Raw genomic sequence first — 17,517 nt, forward strand, 5'->3', positions numbered from 1 at the left:
TGGTAGGACTTCTTGATATCAGCCACTTCAGTTATGTTCCGGTGGTACATCCCGTGTAGGGGTTTGTCCTCCCATGATGGTCCTTCCTCCAGCACGTCTTCCTCTGTTCCCCATTGTCTGAGACATTCCCTGAGCACGTCATCTGTTGGGGCCTTATCTTGGATGTACTTGTGGATCTTGGATGTTTCATTCTGGATAGTGGCTCTCACACTCACTAGTCCACGGCCGCCTTCCTTACGGCTAGCGTACAGTCTCAGGGTGCTGGATTTGGGATGGAACCCTCCATGCATGGTGAGGAGCTTTCGCGTCTTAACGTCTGTGGTCTGTATCTCTTGCTTTGGCCACCTTATTATTCCCGCAGGGTATCTGATCACTGGCAGGGCGTAGCTGTTTATTGCCTGGGCCTTGTTCTTGCCATTGAGTTGACTTCTTAGGACTTGCCTTACTCGTTGGAGGTATTTGGCAGTTGCTGTTTTCCTTGTTACCTCTTCGAGGTTTCCATTTGCCTGTGGTATTCCAAGGTACTTGTAACCATCCTCAATGTCTGCTATTGTTCCTTCTGGGAGTGAGACCCCTTCTGTGTGGACTACCTTCCCTCTCTTTGTCACCATTCGACTGCACTTCTCAAGCCCGAATGACATCCCAATGTCAGAGCTGTAGATCCTGGTGGTGTGGATCAGTGAGTCGATGTCCCGCTCGCTCTTAGCGTATAGCTTGATGTCATCCATGTAGAGGAGGTGACTGATGGTGGCCCCGTTCCTGAGTCAGTATCCATAGCCAGTCTTGTTGATTATTTGGCTGAGGGGGTTCAGTCCTATGCAGAACAGCAGTGGGGACAGAGCATCCCCTTGGTATATGCCACATTTGATGGATACTTGTGCAAGTGGCTTGCCATTGGCCTCAAGGGTGGTTTTCCACAGCCTCATCGAGTTTGCAATGAAGTGTCTTAGAGTCCTGTTGATGTTGTACATCTCTAAGCATTCAGTGATCCATGTGTGCGGCATTGAGTCATATGCTTTCTTGTAATCAATCCAGGCAGTGCACAGGTTGGTGTGTCGGGCTCTGCAGTCTTGGGTGACTGTTCTGTCAACCAGGAGTTGGTGTTGGGCTCCTCTGGTTCCTCTGCCAATGCCCTTCTGTGCTTGGCTCATGTATTGATCCACGTGTCCACTTATCTTAGCCGCGATGATGCCTGACATGAGCTTCCATGTTGTGGAGAGACAGGTTATTGGCCGACAGTTGGATGGGACTGTACCCTTTGCGGGATCCTTCAGGATCAGGATTGTGCGCCCTTCGGTAAGCCATTCAGGGTGCGTCCTATCTCTTAGCAGCTGGTTCATTTGTGCTGCTAGGCGCTCATGGAGTGCAGTGAGCTTCTTTAGTCAGTAGGTGTGGATCCTGTCAGGGCCCGGTGCTGTCCAGTTCTTCATACCTGAGACTCTTTCTTGGATGTCTGCCGCCGTGATGGTGACTGGATTCTGTTCAGGGAGGTTGCTGTGGTCCTTTCTCAGAGCCGCCAGCCACTGTGCATCGCTGTTGTGTGATGCCTCCCTTTCCCATATACTTTTCCAGTACTGTTCCGTTTCCAGCCTTGGTGGGTCTGCTCTGCTGTTATTACCCTGCCATTGAGCGTACACTTTCGCAGGTTGAATTGCGAAAGTCTTCTGGCTTCATTATCTCTCATGTATCTCTTTAGGCGGCTGGCCAAGGCTTGGAGCCTTTGTTTGGCAGTTTCAAATGCTTCAGGTATGGGCATCTGGTTGTACTTCTTGGGTACTTGCTTTCTCATTGCACCTCTCTCAGCCTCTGTCAGTTGGCTCACTTCTCTCCGGGCCTCCTTGATTTTTGCCTCCAACCTTCGTTTCCATGGTGGGTATTGTCTCTCATGGCTCCCATGGTTGCTCTTGTAGCCAAGCATCTCTAGGATCACTGCTGCTGAGGCGTATATCAGCTCATTGGTTTCAGTGATGGTTGTGGTAGGGATCGCTCTCAATGCTGCATTCACATCTTCTAGGAGACTTTCTGATGGTACTTCAATTAGCCGTTGTAGTTGGTGTCGGGGTTGCCTTGTATTCATCCTCGCCATGATCTTATCTTTCAGGTCAGTCGCTGCCTCGTTCAGCGTGATTTCTCTTGGGGCTTCGTACCCAATCTCTGGTTGGGGAGTTGCTGGATGCTCCCCTCTGACCTGTAGTCCTGGCTCCCCCTTGCCGTAGCATTTGTGTTGTACCTCGTCAATCTCAAGTTGTGATAGCAGTTGCCGCTTGTGGATGTTGGAACACTGAGCTACTAGTTGCTTCGCCGTAAGCCTTGATTGTGGGTTTCGAAGTAACCATTCATCCCACATCCTGTGCATGTAATCCCTCTGACTAGGGTTACTGGAGTAGTAACATTCCAACAGAGCCTTATTATCGCATCTCGCCCATCTCCGTCTTGTTCCAGTAGCCCATTTGTCGTCTCGATGCCCTGGTTCCCCAACACCTGACGCAGACCTTGTTTGGCCGGGCGACGTCTGAGCCAGCATGTCATATATTTCATTGTCACATCATCATCATGAGGTAGGCAGCAGCGTGAAGGGTCTTGCCTAAGGACCCACACTGGATGATGGGTCATTGCTCATTGCGCTCCGAGGGGGATTCGAACCCTTGTTCCCACGTGAATGTCCCGTGGCCTACCAAATCGAGCTATCCAGCCGTTCCAGGAGCTGCTACTGCTTTTTTTTTTTTATATATATATATATATATATATATATATATATATATATATATATATATATATATATATATATATATATATATATATATATATATATATATATATATATATATATATATATATATATATATATATATATATATATATATATATATATATATATATATATATATATATATATATATTCATATATATATATATATATATATATATATATATATATATATATATATATCATATATATATATATATATATATTCATATATATATATATATATATCATATATATATTATATATATATATTCATATATATATATATATATATATATATATATCTATTCATATATATATCATATATATATCTATTCATATATATATCATATATATATCTATTCATATATATATCATATATATTCATATATATCATATATATCTATCATATATAATCATATATAATCAGACAGCAGAAATGTGCTCTCATGTTTATAGTAAGGTTATATGAGAAAAGATTTTTTACACTTTTAATAGCTTTCGCTGGGCTGTGTGACATGTCAGGGCCTGCATCACAAACCCATTCACTCACTAAAGGGGTGAAACCAGTCGTATTAAAGTGTGTTGGGCTGTCACTTGAACAGTCGAGTTGCTTTGTGAATTAGCTGTGAAAGGCACACTGTCACGCAAGAGTATTTCTAAACTACTTATTGTGTAATTGAAAGTCAGCAGCTGTTTTTAGTGTGAATGGTTGTGAATATGCCAGCATTACAAGCTGATTAAATCAAATTAAGTCCAGTTTGTTTGCAGGATAGGCCCCTTCAGATGCATTATCTCACTTTCAAGTGGGCCCTGATAAGACATCACATTTCACAAAATAGTTTTTTTGAGTAAGAACCTAAATATATGTGTTTGCAGGTACCATATGCGTGTATATGTGCTGGGAGTGGTATGTGTGTGTTAATGTGTGTACATAACTGTAAACCTTATATACTCTGCAATACACTGTGCTAATGGATGGTGTTGTTTCTGTCTGCCTCTTCAGATGTGTACGTATGTTTTGGGGTGTGTGTGTGGGAAAGGGAGGGGGGAGTAGGGATTATCTGAGCGTGTCAGTGCACAACTGTTTTGCTTTGTTGCAGTAATGGATTCACATAAAATGAAAGGGAGGACGGAAGCTGAAAATCTGTCTGCGTGCTGTCTGAAAAAATTAACATGGGTTGCCATAGCAGCAGGCCATGAGGGACAGGTGTGCACATGAGATGCTGGGGAGTTAATACACTGTGGATCAGGAGAAAGAGAGGCTGTGTGGCTGGCTGCTGGGATTCAGATTAGGTTAAAAGCTCGGATTCAACTTGACTGTGACTGGGTCATTATGCACTTTGATTTTCAACATAAAATTAGAGAACTTTTTGTACCGACATGCCACTATCTCTCTAAACCCACAATTTCACACAACTACTTTCATGATTGATGTTTAGTGTCCTGTTATGGCTAATGGAAGGGACAAACCAGTAATTTAGCTTCAGGAAACCAGAGATTTTTCTGGTGGTTGATGTTGAGTGGTAAGTACAAACCCTGTCCATAACCTTGGCTTTAATGAGTACACTGTAGATATTTTTAGGCCCTGTGTCTAATTAGTCACCATTTTTGTTGTGGTGTCACATTTCAAAAGTAGTTAATTACTTATTACTGTCAAGAAGAGCACTAATTTAAAGTACTTTACTACTACGCTACATTACTTTTGCTTTCCACACTACATGGGCTGTACGAGGCTCATGTTTATTGGGTTAATTGTGGACTAAGCCTGCATTATCAGCAAAATAGTGTAATAATGAAAGAATCCTCTTCAATCTTACTTTGAGTCATATTTCCACTTCTAATTTGTGTGCACTTTGCTCAGAATTTATTTCTGACATGACTTAAAGGCAAGATAAAACAAATTTGACAGATAACATGCCAATAAAGAGGTTAAAGAGGCTCAGTAAATTGAAAAACTCTGCAACCGCATCAATAGCCATAATTATTGAATTGTATCGTGAATCAAACACATCTTTACTTTTATTAGTGTTAAACTTGACTCAACAGAAATCAGTCTGGCCTGATCTGAGAGAACAACAAAAATGGAAGAGATGTGATTTAATTGCGTTTGCTATTTTTGGTCATCAGTTTTCATCTCACTTTCCAAAGGATGGCAGATCATTTTAGAGCAATGTCTTGGTTACTGTGAACACAACAGATATTAAGAGTCATTTTCCCTTATATAGGAATTTAGCTGGAAACAAATGTTAGGCCGTCTGGCTTGTTGAAGTAAGTGTTTGTCATCACCTCCTCTTGGCAGGAAAGAGCCAGCACCTTACTATTTAAAAACCACAGCAGGGAACCCCCAAAAGCACCATGCTCACAGATTAAAAGAGCAGATCTGCTCACACAGTCTGTGTCTTGGCATATCTATGTAGCTGCTAACAACAATATCAGTTGCCAGTTTCACTCGACACTTAACAAAAAACCTTAGAAAGGCAAGAAATTACCCCCTTCTTTAAAATGAAAACCCAGACTTCAACTTTATGCACACACTTTATGACTACTAATAATTTACCTACTTGTCCTTTTTGTCTATTGTCTTTTTAAAACTGACATTCATCGGTTCATTTAATCGCCTGTTTGATGGTCTGAAAATACAGCCTCACTACAGTGTACAATTGCTAAAATACTGAGGTGTGTGATTTGGTTTTCTTCCCGAGATCGTGCCATTGTGTTTTCACTTAAACAGGCCGTATTTTTTGGAACAGTGGAGTCTTAAAACCAATCGTGAACTGGACTAATTTAGCTACTTTTAGTCTGACTCACATGAAGTAGGCCGTTGGTATAAGTCTGCCATTGGCTGACTATTTCAGTCGGAACCTCCCCTTCCGCTATCTGCGTATTGCCGTTTTGCAAGGGCACCATCGCTGCGGCCTGGGCTTAGTGCCGCCCAAGACGATTATGATTGGTTTAAAAAAATACAAACATGCCAGAGCGTCTGTCAATGTGAGGTTACTGTTCTCTTAATGCTAATGCCTACTTGATAAAGTATCTGCAGACCTGATTTTTAAGTGAGGAAAAATGGCGTAAGGCCTGCTGTTGCTCTGTTGTTTTAGGTTGGAATGTGTTTCATGAAAGTAAGCCAAAGCGGCAGACAGTGAATGTGGAAACTCAGGGATTTTCCGGGGCCTGGTGTTACAAACTCCTTAGGAACATATACTGTCCTCAATCTCGGGACATTGTGCAACAACATGCAGATAGAGTAAGAGGTCTCACATTTATAAATTTCGGGGGAGTGGATTGTATGATCGCATGTGTATATATGTGTGTGGGTGTTGGAGCCTGAGTCATTTCAGTCCTTAATCTCAAGACCTTGAGGGGAAATAGCATTTAAATGAATTCCCCTGTCTTCCTATTCTTCCAAGACTTCTCTCTGTTCCTCATTAGGGGCTTGAGAAAGTTGTCAGGATTCATGGAGAGGGCTGGTTGTATCCGGTGTGCTCTGAGCGAAGGAGGGGGATTTCTGAATCGGAGTGGGGCTGGGAATCTCTTGCTACCTTACGATTCAGTAAGATTTTGATTAAAGTTGCTACTGTTCAATTTCAAAACGATTCTTGATGCATTTTACAACAGCATAATCATTCATATCCACCATGAAAAAGGTCAGGTGAATTTACTTCGGTTACCATTTATTAATTTAGTTTAGATATTGCTGTAAGGATATGTTGTATCTTGGTTGTAATGTGAGCTACGTAGAGGAAAGAGCCAAGTTTTCAGTGACAAAATATGAGTGCAGATCCTTTCAAATCAAAGGCTACTTAAGTTTTTAGCCATGCTAGCGGCGTAGCTCTAGGGATGGCAGTGTTCATGCTGCCCAGAGGATGCATCCTACTGACTTTTGTGCTCCCTTGACTTTTCTTTCGTCTTTCTCTAGTGCCACCATGAGGTTGACATTTGTAGTTTTAATGAAACAACTATTGGATTGCCATGAAATTTGGTACCACATTTGCGTTCCCCACAGGATGAATTGACTAAATACCCAAAAAACGACATTTCCCCATTAGTGCTAATGGTGAAGATGGTAAACATTAAACCTGCTAAGTGTCAGCATGTTCTCACTGTCTTTGCGATTATGTTGGCGCATTTAGTTCAAACCACCGCTGTGCCTAAATACAGCCTCACAGAGCCAACCACAACTTTGCAGAACATTATTTAGTTTACTGTTGACAAATATGACAAAGAGAAGCCGCAAATCCTACCATTTGAGAAGCTGGCATTTGAGCATGTGAAGCGTTTTTCATTATTTTTGATTGAGAAATGACCAAAACAATTATTCAGTTTGATTATTTGATTATTTTTTTGTCGATTAACTAATCGATTAGTCAATTAATTGTTTCAGCTCTAGTTTTGTCAAACTACTATTTCCAAAGTCATTTCAAATAGTTATTTGTATAATGTTATTCGTTCTCTTCATCTTTAACATTCTGAATTTTTCAAGAGAAAGTCATGATTCATCAAATAATCGATTATTTTTGCCACCCCTTGGCGTAGCTGCTGAACTGATGGATGTTATCCCCTGAAATAGCTTTGATTATCCTGCTGCTGGCCGTATCCACCGATCTAACGCTCATATCCATCCTGCTCTGAACATTTAAACATTGTAAATACTAAATGAAGGCCTTCCCTGTACGCCATAGCAAACCAAATTTTCTGTTGGTGGGTTCCACTGTGTCTCACCATGTGAAAAAGAAAACACTTTTCAGCAGATCCTGTAGCATTAAAGGGACTCTGCTGGATAGAAACATCTATGTATTCCACAGCAGGGTACGGACTGCGGTTAGTGCCTCACAGGGAAACTTTGAAACCAGATGGAGCCTATCCCACACAAAACATCATGAAAAGAACAGGATGAGGAGGAGGGTGGGGGCGAGGGGTATTTGAGACAAATGCTGATGTAGTTGGCAGTTTTCCATGCTTGGAGTTATTGGGGGGGGGGGTATTAACGTCACCAAACACACCTCCATATCAGAGAAACTACTGTATAGTACTGTGGTGCAGGAGGAACTCATTTCTTGTATGAGTTTCAGTAATAAAAATGAGTCCATTAGTTCTTATCGTTTCCTGGTAGAGTTGTTAAAGATCAAGGAGGCAGCAGAGGGGCTTGGACCTGCTGACTCAACATTAACTCTATAAAGAGTGTCATGGACAGTTGGCTCTGCATGTTCGTACCTGATGCATTTCTAATATTAGACTTGCCTCAGGCTACTTCCGCCGAACACTCCCCACTTGCACATGATCTCACAATACAAGATTGATGTGTCTTGGGCTTTGGGGCAAGTTATAAGCTCAGGATGTCTTTTTACCCACAACAGCACTGACAGGTGTTGACAGGCCATTTTGAAACGATTTGTGAGTAATGGTCAGACCAAAACTACAACAGGGGACCGCTCTGTGCACCTTTCAACAAGCTCTAAATATTACATCCTGTCAACAAGGGGCACACAAGTGAAGGGAGAGCTACAAAACAAGCTCCTTTTGTGCAGACATCTACATTTTTCAGTGATATACACCGAGACTGGACAGTTGTGAGCACACATGAAATAAATATTGCTCTCGGTTTACAACAAGTTCGATTTGTAAAGATATTTCTGAATTTCCTCACAAAAACTAACATTTTATAAAACTGTGGCATGCAATGTGTATTGTGTAATCTTTGTTGAACACAACTACTAACTATTACTCATCGATGAATCTGAAAATACATTTTTCAGTTGCTCAATTAATCATTCAGTCTGTAAAATGAAAAATGCAGAAAGCCAATGTTGACGCAGTCAAATGACTTATTTTGTCTGAGCAACATTCCAAATGCCAAAGATGTTCAATCACAGCCACAGTAACGTAAATGTGCAGAGAACTGAATTTAGGACACAAGAGAACTGTCTGTGGGTGGTGAACACAGCAGTTAGATAGCTGAATTCATAAATAAAATGAAAAAAAAATGTTGTTGTTCTCGTTCCAGCATACACGCAGATACAGCCCCACTCCCTGGTTCCGCAGCACAAGCAGCAGCAGTTTGTGGTCCATCAGAGTCAAGGTTCCCAGAGGACCGCGGGCCAGCTGCTGCAGACGGCCTCCATTCAACCATCACAGCACCCTGTCCCTGTACTGCCCAAACCTGCTCTACACCAGACCTCCACGCCCAGCCAGCAGGCCACCATCTTCCACTCCACCATCAGCCCCCACGCCCTCCACTCCTCCCTCAACCATGCCAAAGCTCAGCCCGTCCAGCTCACTGCTATCAACCTACAAATACAACCAACGGTGAGTGCAGTTACACCAAGGTCTCCAACAAAAAGGCATTTGAATAACTTAAGTTTATTTTTATAGTTAAAACAAACTGTTTCCAGCATTAATGATAAGGTTAAAACTGTTGGCATGACTGAAAAAGTAGATAGATGTTGGTGTAAAAGCAGGTCAGGTACTTGCCCTTTTTCCTTTTGTCAAGTTAATGGCTGTGTTTACATTTAGTTTAGTTCCAGACAAACTGGACCATGTTTGGTCAGGTACTGTTATTACCGGGGGCTCACCTCGTGCTGTCTAGTGTTGTTGTTTATGTTTTATTGTTTTATTTTTAACAATTTTAGTCTCGTGAAGCACTTTGTGACCTTAATCTTTGAAAGGTGCTATACTAAATAAACTTAAATAATTTACTTAACTCCCCAGATTCCTGGAACCACTAGAAAACATGTATTTTGTGTATCAAATTCAAAAACTGCATGAAAATATGTTAAAATAATATATAATACAGTTTTTATGTATTATAATATTGGTACTAGAAGGTAATGTAATGCTGCACTACCATTGTTCCAGTCTTTACGGAAAGCACTGTTAATGGGGATCTAAATAATCTAAATAGCTTTTAGCCATGCTAGCGGCGTGGCTCTAGGGATGGCAATGTGGGTCTGTTGGTTGGTCCACCACTTTGGTCCAGACTAAAATCTCTGAACTGTCAGACGGATTGCTATGAAATTTTGTGCAGACATTCATGGTTCCCAGATGATGCATCCTACTGACTTTGTGATCCCCTGACTTTTCCTCTTGCAAATATAGCAAGTGTTAGCAGCATGCTAAAAGGCTAAACTAAGATAGTATAAACATTATACATGCTAAATATCAGCATGTTAGCATTGTCATTCTGAGCATGGTAGTATGCTGATGTTAGCATTTAGCTCAAAGCACAGCCTCACCGTGCGGCTGTAGTCTTGTTGAAAATTATTTACTTTATTTACTCAAATGCTTAGAAAAATTAATTCAAAAGTGGACAAAGATTTTCCAAATAATACTTGGAACATTTGTCATTGTCTAGAGGATAGGTATAGGAGGGTGTCTCATAGTAACATATTATCCATTCTGTGTTTCCAGAATTGCATATTGGATGTGATCCATTTTTTATTTTTTTTGTCCTCCATTTGTTTCTGATGGGACATAACTTTCGGTCTACTTAACATCCTGACTTTTTGTGGTGTTCACATCATTTTTTATTTTTTTTTTTTTTTTAAGTGGTAACCAGCAAAACAAAAACTACTGTTCCTACAACACCCACTGAATCCATTTCTACTCCAAGACATATGTGTTAAAAAAAAACACAGGAATCTTCGGAGTTTGGGATTCGCGGTGTAATATTTTCCCACTGGTGTGATATTTTCCAAGCCTAATGGTTTTCATTTTTTGAGTCACTGACATTAAAAGTACCAACAGTCCCTGATCTGTCTTTTCATTTCTGTCTTAGATGTACTTTCTCATTTCTCATCTCATTTCCCTCTACTTTTTGTTCCTAATGCACATCTCAGGCCTCCCGACTGGTTCAGGACTGTAAAGATAAGCCAACCTCACTGGTGGTCAGAGAGACGTGTCCAACCCCCACCACGCAGCAACAGCAGCCCCAACAGCAGCTCCAACAGCCCCAACAGCCCCAACAGCAGCAGCAACCTGCACCTTCACCATCACAACCCACCAAGCCTGTAGAGCAGCCCAAGGTCGACCCAGCCACACCAGCTGTTCAGCCACAAGGTAATGATTCAGCATGATTTTCTCAGCTGCTATATTACTCTCTGTAGAGTACTCAAACGTTTTGGTAAATAAACTCTTTAACCAATTAGCCACTGGGACAAGACTGGTAGCAGTTTTAAAAACCGTTAACTACAACTTTTCACATTGACACAGAAAATGTTCCATTATATCTGCTCTGCACTCCTTGAATTAGCCAACTCTTGCAATGTTAAGTGGAGGAAAGTGTTTACGTGTAGTTAAAAAATGTTGTGTCTGCAGCACATTTAGTTACACTATTCTTTGTCTCTTATTGCTTTGTTGTGTCTGTGATTTCCCTGTGCTGTGGCCAAAAAGCTCACCTGATACCCACAATTCACTCAATGCTGTACAAACATTTAAACCCACAATAAAAAAGCCCTAAAGATAAGTGAAAACCCTACTCTAAGCAAATGGAGGAATTAAGGAGTGGATACAGTAATATAACCAGACTTACAATGGAAATGTATTGACTTTTATTATTTAGTTGCATGTAAGTTATATTGGAGATATTTTGGCACATACTGTTTCCTGTGATGGTTTGTGGTATTTATCTGGCCAGCAGCGAGCAGGGCTGAGACCAACACCCACAGCACAACGATGTCATGGTCAGATTTTGTTCACACACATTTACAAAAAGTTAGAAACACATCTCAACATAATGCAACCCTATCCACCACCAACTACAGCCTGTCAACAACACTAGTATAAACATCACAAAAAGAGGATTTATTACATGGCTATTAGGTTGTACAGGTGTTCTGGCTAATAAACTGGTAAGTCAACGTAAAGTAGTAGATGGGTTTTAACTTGAGCCATTTAACAAAAATAATGTATAAGGATTTATAGGTCGTGTTTCACCATTTTATTCAATGACACTTTAAAAACACTCATACTCTTACTTGCGAGGATTGAACCTATAACTTTTCAGTTACAGAACAGCTTTTGTCCATTAGACAAAGTCTGCTTGTGTAATAGACTATTATGACGATTGCTCGAAAGAATCAAAGTTTCTAAACTTTGGACAAACTGTTTTGAAATTTGGGTTGATTCTAAAGGGTTTTTTTGTTGTTGTTTTTTTTTTTTTTTTTACAGTTAATCCAATTAAAAATCTATTAGCTGCATGTATCACGAAAATCCCAGAAATGTTGTAACATTAGTCATTTTCATATTGCGTCATTTTCTGCTTATTGTGCACATTTTGTCAGCCAGTTGACAAAATTTGAGAACTTTGAGAGTAAGTGTGTAGTCATGCTGCAACTTCTTGCTGAGTACAAAATTATTTTGGTGTATTTTATAAATGTTGACATGGATCCGTTTCTGTGTTCATATTGGTTGGAAATAGTGCTAATGCTGTGTTTCTTGTAAAATGAAACGTTCTGTAGACCACAAATTGCTGTTTATGGGCAGTGAGTTGGGTGTGATGTGCCGTGGAGGTGCACTGCTCACCATCAGAACTATTTATGTAATCCGCAGGCTGCAGGGGCTGATGAAGATAGGTTTCAGCTTTTTTTACTTTAGGAAAATGTAACATTTAAGAAAAGGAAACAAGCTATTTTTCAGTCAATGTGGCTTACTGAGTATGCAAGGTTTCCAGCTACTAAGATTATCTGCACTGAATTTATGATATCCAGAGAAACTGTCACTTCTCTTTTAAGTATTTAAATGGAAGTGTATAGCGACATTACACTGCAGCCCACCAGTGTGCAACAGTGCATGGAGGACTCTGAGGTTGTGTTCTTTGTATTTGCTCTGACAAACTTTTGCACTGCGAGTAAAAACACCGGCCCCCGGTATTAATTTGAATGAGGGGGCTCTTTCTACTGTTTACCTTGCAATCATCACAACAAAACATAAAATGATTGTCACCGTGATAACGTCCCAGAGATGTAAAAGACTGTTCCCACTCGGCCTAAAGATTTTACATTGGGATTATTGCGCACATTAAAATCTCTTCTCTAGACTCTGGGAAAGTTTTACAAATTCATATAAAACCTCCATGGTTTAAAAATTCACAGCACAAAGATTAATAATTGACCTTGTTTTAGTTCGAGGTGTCCTATCAAAGGTTTTACAGACGTCTCTTTTGTAACGGTGGTCTATTGGGAACATGCTTATTGGGGACCAATTAATTTGTCCCAGTGGTCTCAGGGATAAATTGGCAGCAAGGGTGAGTGCAGCGCCAGTATCCAGCTCTCTTAATACATCCATGCTTCAAACTCATGGATCTGCTACTCCAACTGGACTTCCTGGATACATACATATCCTCTCACTGTTAACTAAAACAAGCCCCCACCATTGCAGCACCTTGCATTTCTTTTGCGCAGGGCTGTTTTCTGTCTGAACTCTGCCTTAGCACCACCAGAATGTCTCCCAGGCAGTGGTACAGAAAATATAATCTATCACACAAATACATTAAATCGAATATGAATAATAAAATCCTCATAAGTAAGATAATAATAAAAAAATGTTTAAAACTTTTTGACCAGACACCAAAAAGCTGTGAGGGTGCATTGGGGGGGACTTGGACTCAGGACCTAAAATGTCTTTCTATGGCCCTGCTGAAAACATGCGCTCACGTTTATTCGTCGCTCTTATGGATTGTAGTTTTAAAATATATATATAAAAAAATAAAGCACGTTCAGTATTAGGCTGAATCTAGAGACACTCCTCTTTTGATTCAGAGTCTTAGCGCAGGTTCAGGTTGATGCATGTGGTCGTGCAGCAGCAGCCTGAGGAGCAGTCGTGCTAACGTTAGCTTCTGTGGGAGGAAACAGGGAGGCGGATCCTGCTTTCTTTAAGCGGCGCTGCAGCTTAAAACCCGATCAGTGTCACACAGCAGCGGCAGGTCGCTGTGTGTCGGGCCATTACAACAACAAACAAAACGCTAAACCGCACATGTCTTCTCTCTGAACACTGCGGAAGTCGGCGCGGTAAGAGAACTTTTCTCATTCAGCACTGGTGGCTTTTAAGATGACAAAGCATTATTGATGTTTACTTTCGCTTGGTGGGGTGTTAGTGAAAAGCCGAGACGTCGTTGTGATGGTGGAAGTGATACATGATGGATTTACTGTTTGTTATTGATCGACAGTGTGCCAGTAGGTCTCATCATCATCATCATCATCATCATTATTATTATTAGACCGTCGACACCAGAAAAGTTATTTAAACCCGCGGCAGGCAGGTGGATATGACAGGATTCTGCATGTAGATGTTTGTAATGTGGTAATTATGTCTGGTTTGAATAATACAACCTCAAACATACAGAGCTAAGTATCTGATGCTTAAGTGCTATATTCTGTGGTTATGTAAAGACAAACCACTGCTTAGCTTGGTAAAAAAAAATGATTTAATTAAAGATTTAGCTATTAATGTTCTTCAGAAGTTTAAAGACCTTTCACCAGTTTGATGATGTAGATCAAATAATAAAAGTGAGTATACTAAGTTTAGGTGGATTTACTCTCCTCCACATTGCTGCACATTTCTTTACTGTAATTTCATTTAGGACTGCAAATAGTGATTCGATTCATTGGCAATTAAACTGTTGATTGGTTTCTTGATTGTTTGATGTTTACAGTGTCAGAAAATACTAAAAATGCCCATTACAGATTCCTGAAGCCCACAGTGATGTCTTTTTAATTGTTTTGTCCATCTAACAGTCCAAAACCCCCAAAATATTCAGTTTACTATCACACATGACAAGGAAAAGCAGCAGATATTCACATTTGAGAAGCTGAAATCAGGAAATGTTTGCCATTTTTGATTTAAAGACTGAATCAGACAATTAATCTACAGCTGCACGATTAATTGATTATTTTGCCTATAAAATATCACAAAGTGAAAAATGCTCAGTCTAATTATGCAGAGCGCAAAGCAACAGTCTCAGAATGCTTGTTTTGTCCGACCAACAGTCCAAAATGCTAAAATATTCAGATTTGATGACATGTGACAAGGAAAAGCATCAACTCCTCATATTCAAGAAGCTGTAACGAGAGAACGCTTTGCTTGAATGACAGAAACGATAAATCAACCACTTTGATTCAAACTCACTCCACCACTGACCAGCTCTGAGTACTTGCTCTCATATATTAACTGGATGATATTCATTTCTTGGTCAGGAGGGGGCACAACCAAGAGGCTGAGTGCGGCACCTGAGACCCCACCTCCAGCCATGACCTCAGGAAATGAGAGCGAGGCGCCCACCGTGACGGGCAGCACGCCGCAGAACGGAGAGAACAAACCGCCCCAGGCCATCGTCAAGCCCCAGGTCCTCACACATGTCATCGAAGGCTTTGTCATCCAGGAGGGAGCTGAGCCGTTCCCCGTGTGTGTAAGTGCCTGATCTCAGCTTTACTAGCAGCGAGACATGATAAACAACCCAGAGCCAGCACACTCTCCAGTGTACTCGCCTGCAGGGAGCCGTCAGCAGGCACACACAAAACTTGATGTTATTAGATCTTATATTATTTATCCGCTGTGTCTGTATACCTGTGGTTGACATTTGTATCATCCCCTCCTTATTAATCACAAAAAAAGCAATATGTTGATGACTGAACAACCTTTTGTTTAGGTGCAACATAATGACGTGCTTGTTGTAATTTGTAGGCTTGGGGCTCACTGCCTCCTACTGGACATTAGGTGTAAATGCCCAGTATATTTACATGCATATAGTGCAGCACAAGGAATTCATACTGTTGCAGTATCTACATTGCAAAGACATTGATGTGGTACTTTCGACTGTAATTAATGACTACTTTTAATCCATTCACACAAACCATTAATCAAGCAGTGAAAGTGTCTACACTGACCTTATTTCATTTAATTTCATCTCATCAATACTATAGTAATGTATCACAAGGAGATTTATTATTAATGGGTGGTCAAATTGGCCTAGTCATCAGCATCTACACAAGTAAAGTAGTCTTTGCACTTTGTATTGCTGTTGTGATATTTGTGAGAATTATGCCATTGCAGTTGTTCAAATGAAGCAGTCCAACTATATTGTCAGTCACAGTAATCACAACTATTGATTCTTATTCCTGGAGCACGTAGCGCATCATTTCAGTAGGTTTGTAAATATTTTCTGTCTGTCACCAGGTGGAGCGTCTGCCCATTCTTATTGACAGCCCAAAGAAGCTGGATCATCAGCTCTCCTCAGACCCCGACAAAACCCCGGTCAGCAACGCAGCAAACACTGACTCTGAGCCAGAGGACATGAACCAGCCAGGTGAGACAAAAAGTATTAGTTATAAGTACAATAGGTTGTGTGTATCAGTTTGCGTCGCACTGTGCTAGTGCCCATGAAACTAGGGATGCACTGACCCGCCGCTTTTCCAAGGCTTGTGAAAATTCTATTATACTGTTTTATAGGGTTTATGAAACTGCAACATTACAATGCATCAACCTCATAGCGACGGACACAGATCACGCTCTTCACACACAGTTACTGCGGTAGGATAACTGGTGGTTGCGAGCAGATACAGACCTGACAAACAGCGCTCAGCTGCTGTGATAAACGATGACGAGAGCCGGTGCCGCACTTGCTGTCCTCTGTGTGTCCACGCAGAAAAGGCTGCCCTCAGCGTAATTACATGCCTCTGCATCTCTTCACCAAACCACTTAACCTGTGCATGGCTTTTTTCTCCCAGACCGAAACAAACCTGCTACATAATGTAGCTCCTCCAGTAATGTTTTTGAACTCTAGTTGCTACAAGTTTGTCGTTAATGAAATGTTAAATGTAAGGCGTCGTTACCTGGAACAATCTCCTTTTGTCAAGCAACAAAACTGCAAAAGTCATTATTAACACATTTGGTTTCACAGTACAGTGAAACACATGCAGGAATTGGCAAAGTATTAGCAGTAGCTTTACGCCCGTTAGCTTACTGCTGTAAATAAACAAAGTGGAACAGAAAACTGTATAACCTCTCTTTCATTTGAATGGAGCCAGTCGGTCAACGCAGTTGGGTGCCAACACAGGGGTTGCTGGCAAAACGACTCAGGATCGTCACATGAAAAAGTTAACCTGGCTCAACTTTTGCTGCAATGAAATGTCGACGTCATCCAGCAAGGTGCATTGGCCAATCACATACATGCAAGCGCACATTCCTGGTAATTACTTTGTTACGTGAGCGCTGTATTTCTACTGTTTACCTCGTGATTGTCATGATGAAAGATAAAGTAGTCGCTGATAAGCCTTTAAACGCATTAATCTGTTACTCAAACTGGACTTCCTGGATCGTATATTAATGTCTCACCGGTACTTAAAATGCCCCCACCAACGCAGCACCTTGCGTTTAACACAGGGTGTTTCCAGTCTGAATCCCCACTAATAAGGTCGGTATCAACGCCAATATTGATGGATCGGATCTGTGCCTCCCTGAAAGAAACCGCTCAAAAAACATTTTGTCAAGTGGAAGTCAACACACCAGAACTTCATCATCGCCTTTTTAAATTCCAAAAACACACAGGTTTTGTTTGTTGGTTTGATTGTGAGTATTAGGCTACTGCCGCAGAAAGCAGTTAAGTATATAAAGCTGTGAATGACAGTCTTCTATCTCTGGAGCTGAAGTGGAAGTGTCACTTTAATATTGTGTATTAATTAATATAATATTGTGTAATTAGTCATTTACATGATATACAACTGAATTTAATAGGTTTAAATGAAAAAGCTTTAAAGTTTTTATTTTGATTGCAGTTATTT

The 17,517-nt window shown here is 40.8% G+C and overlaps 1 protein-coding gene across 2 annotated transcripts in view; it reads left to right on the forward strand.

Annotated features, from left to right (window-relative positions):
• phc2b (polyhomeotic homolog 2b (Drosophila)) overlaps positions 1–17,517 on the forward strand; it is a 38,530-nt gene that overhangs the window by 17,472 nt on the left and 3,541 nt on the right. For both annotated transcript variants that reach the window (XM_044211632.1, XM_044211623.1), the window contains exons 8-11: positions 8,751–9,052; positions 10,582–10,801; positions 14,935–15,146; positions 15,914–16,043. In XM_044211632.1, coding sequence (XP_044067567.1) covers positions 8,751–9,052; positions 10,582–10,801; positions 14,935–15,146; positions 15,914–16,043 — 864 coding nt within the window. The remainder of the gene's footprint in view (positions 1–8,750; positions 9,053–10,581; positions 10,802–14,934; positions 15,147–15,913; positions 16,044–17,517) is intronic.

Source organism: Siniperca chuatsi, linkage group LG2 (genome assembly GCF_020085105.1).
Source record: "Siniperca chuatsi isolate FFG_IHB_CAS linkage group LG2, ASM2008510v1, whole genome shotgun sequence".
In the NCBI taxonomy this organism is placed as follows: domain Eukaryota; kingdom Metazoa; phylum Chordata; class Actinopteri; order Centrarchiformes; family Sinipercidae; genus Siniperca; species Siniperca chuatsi.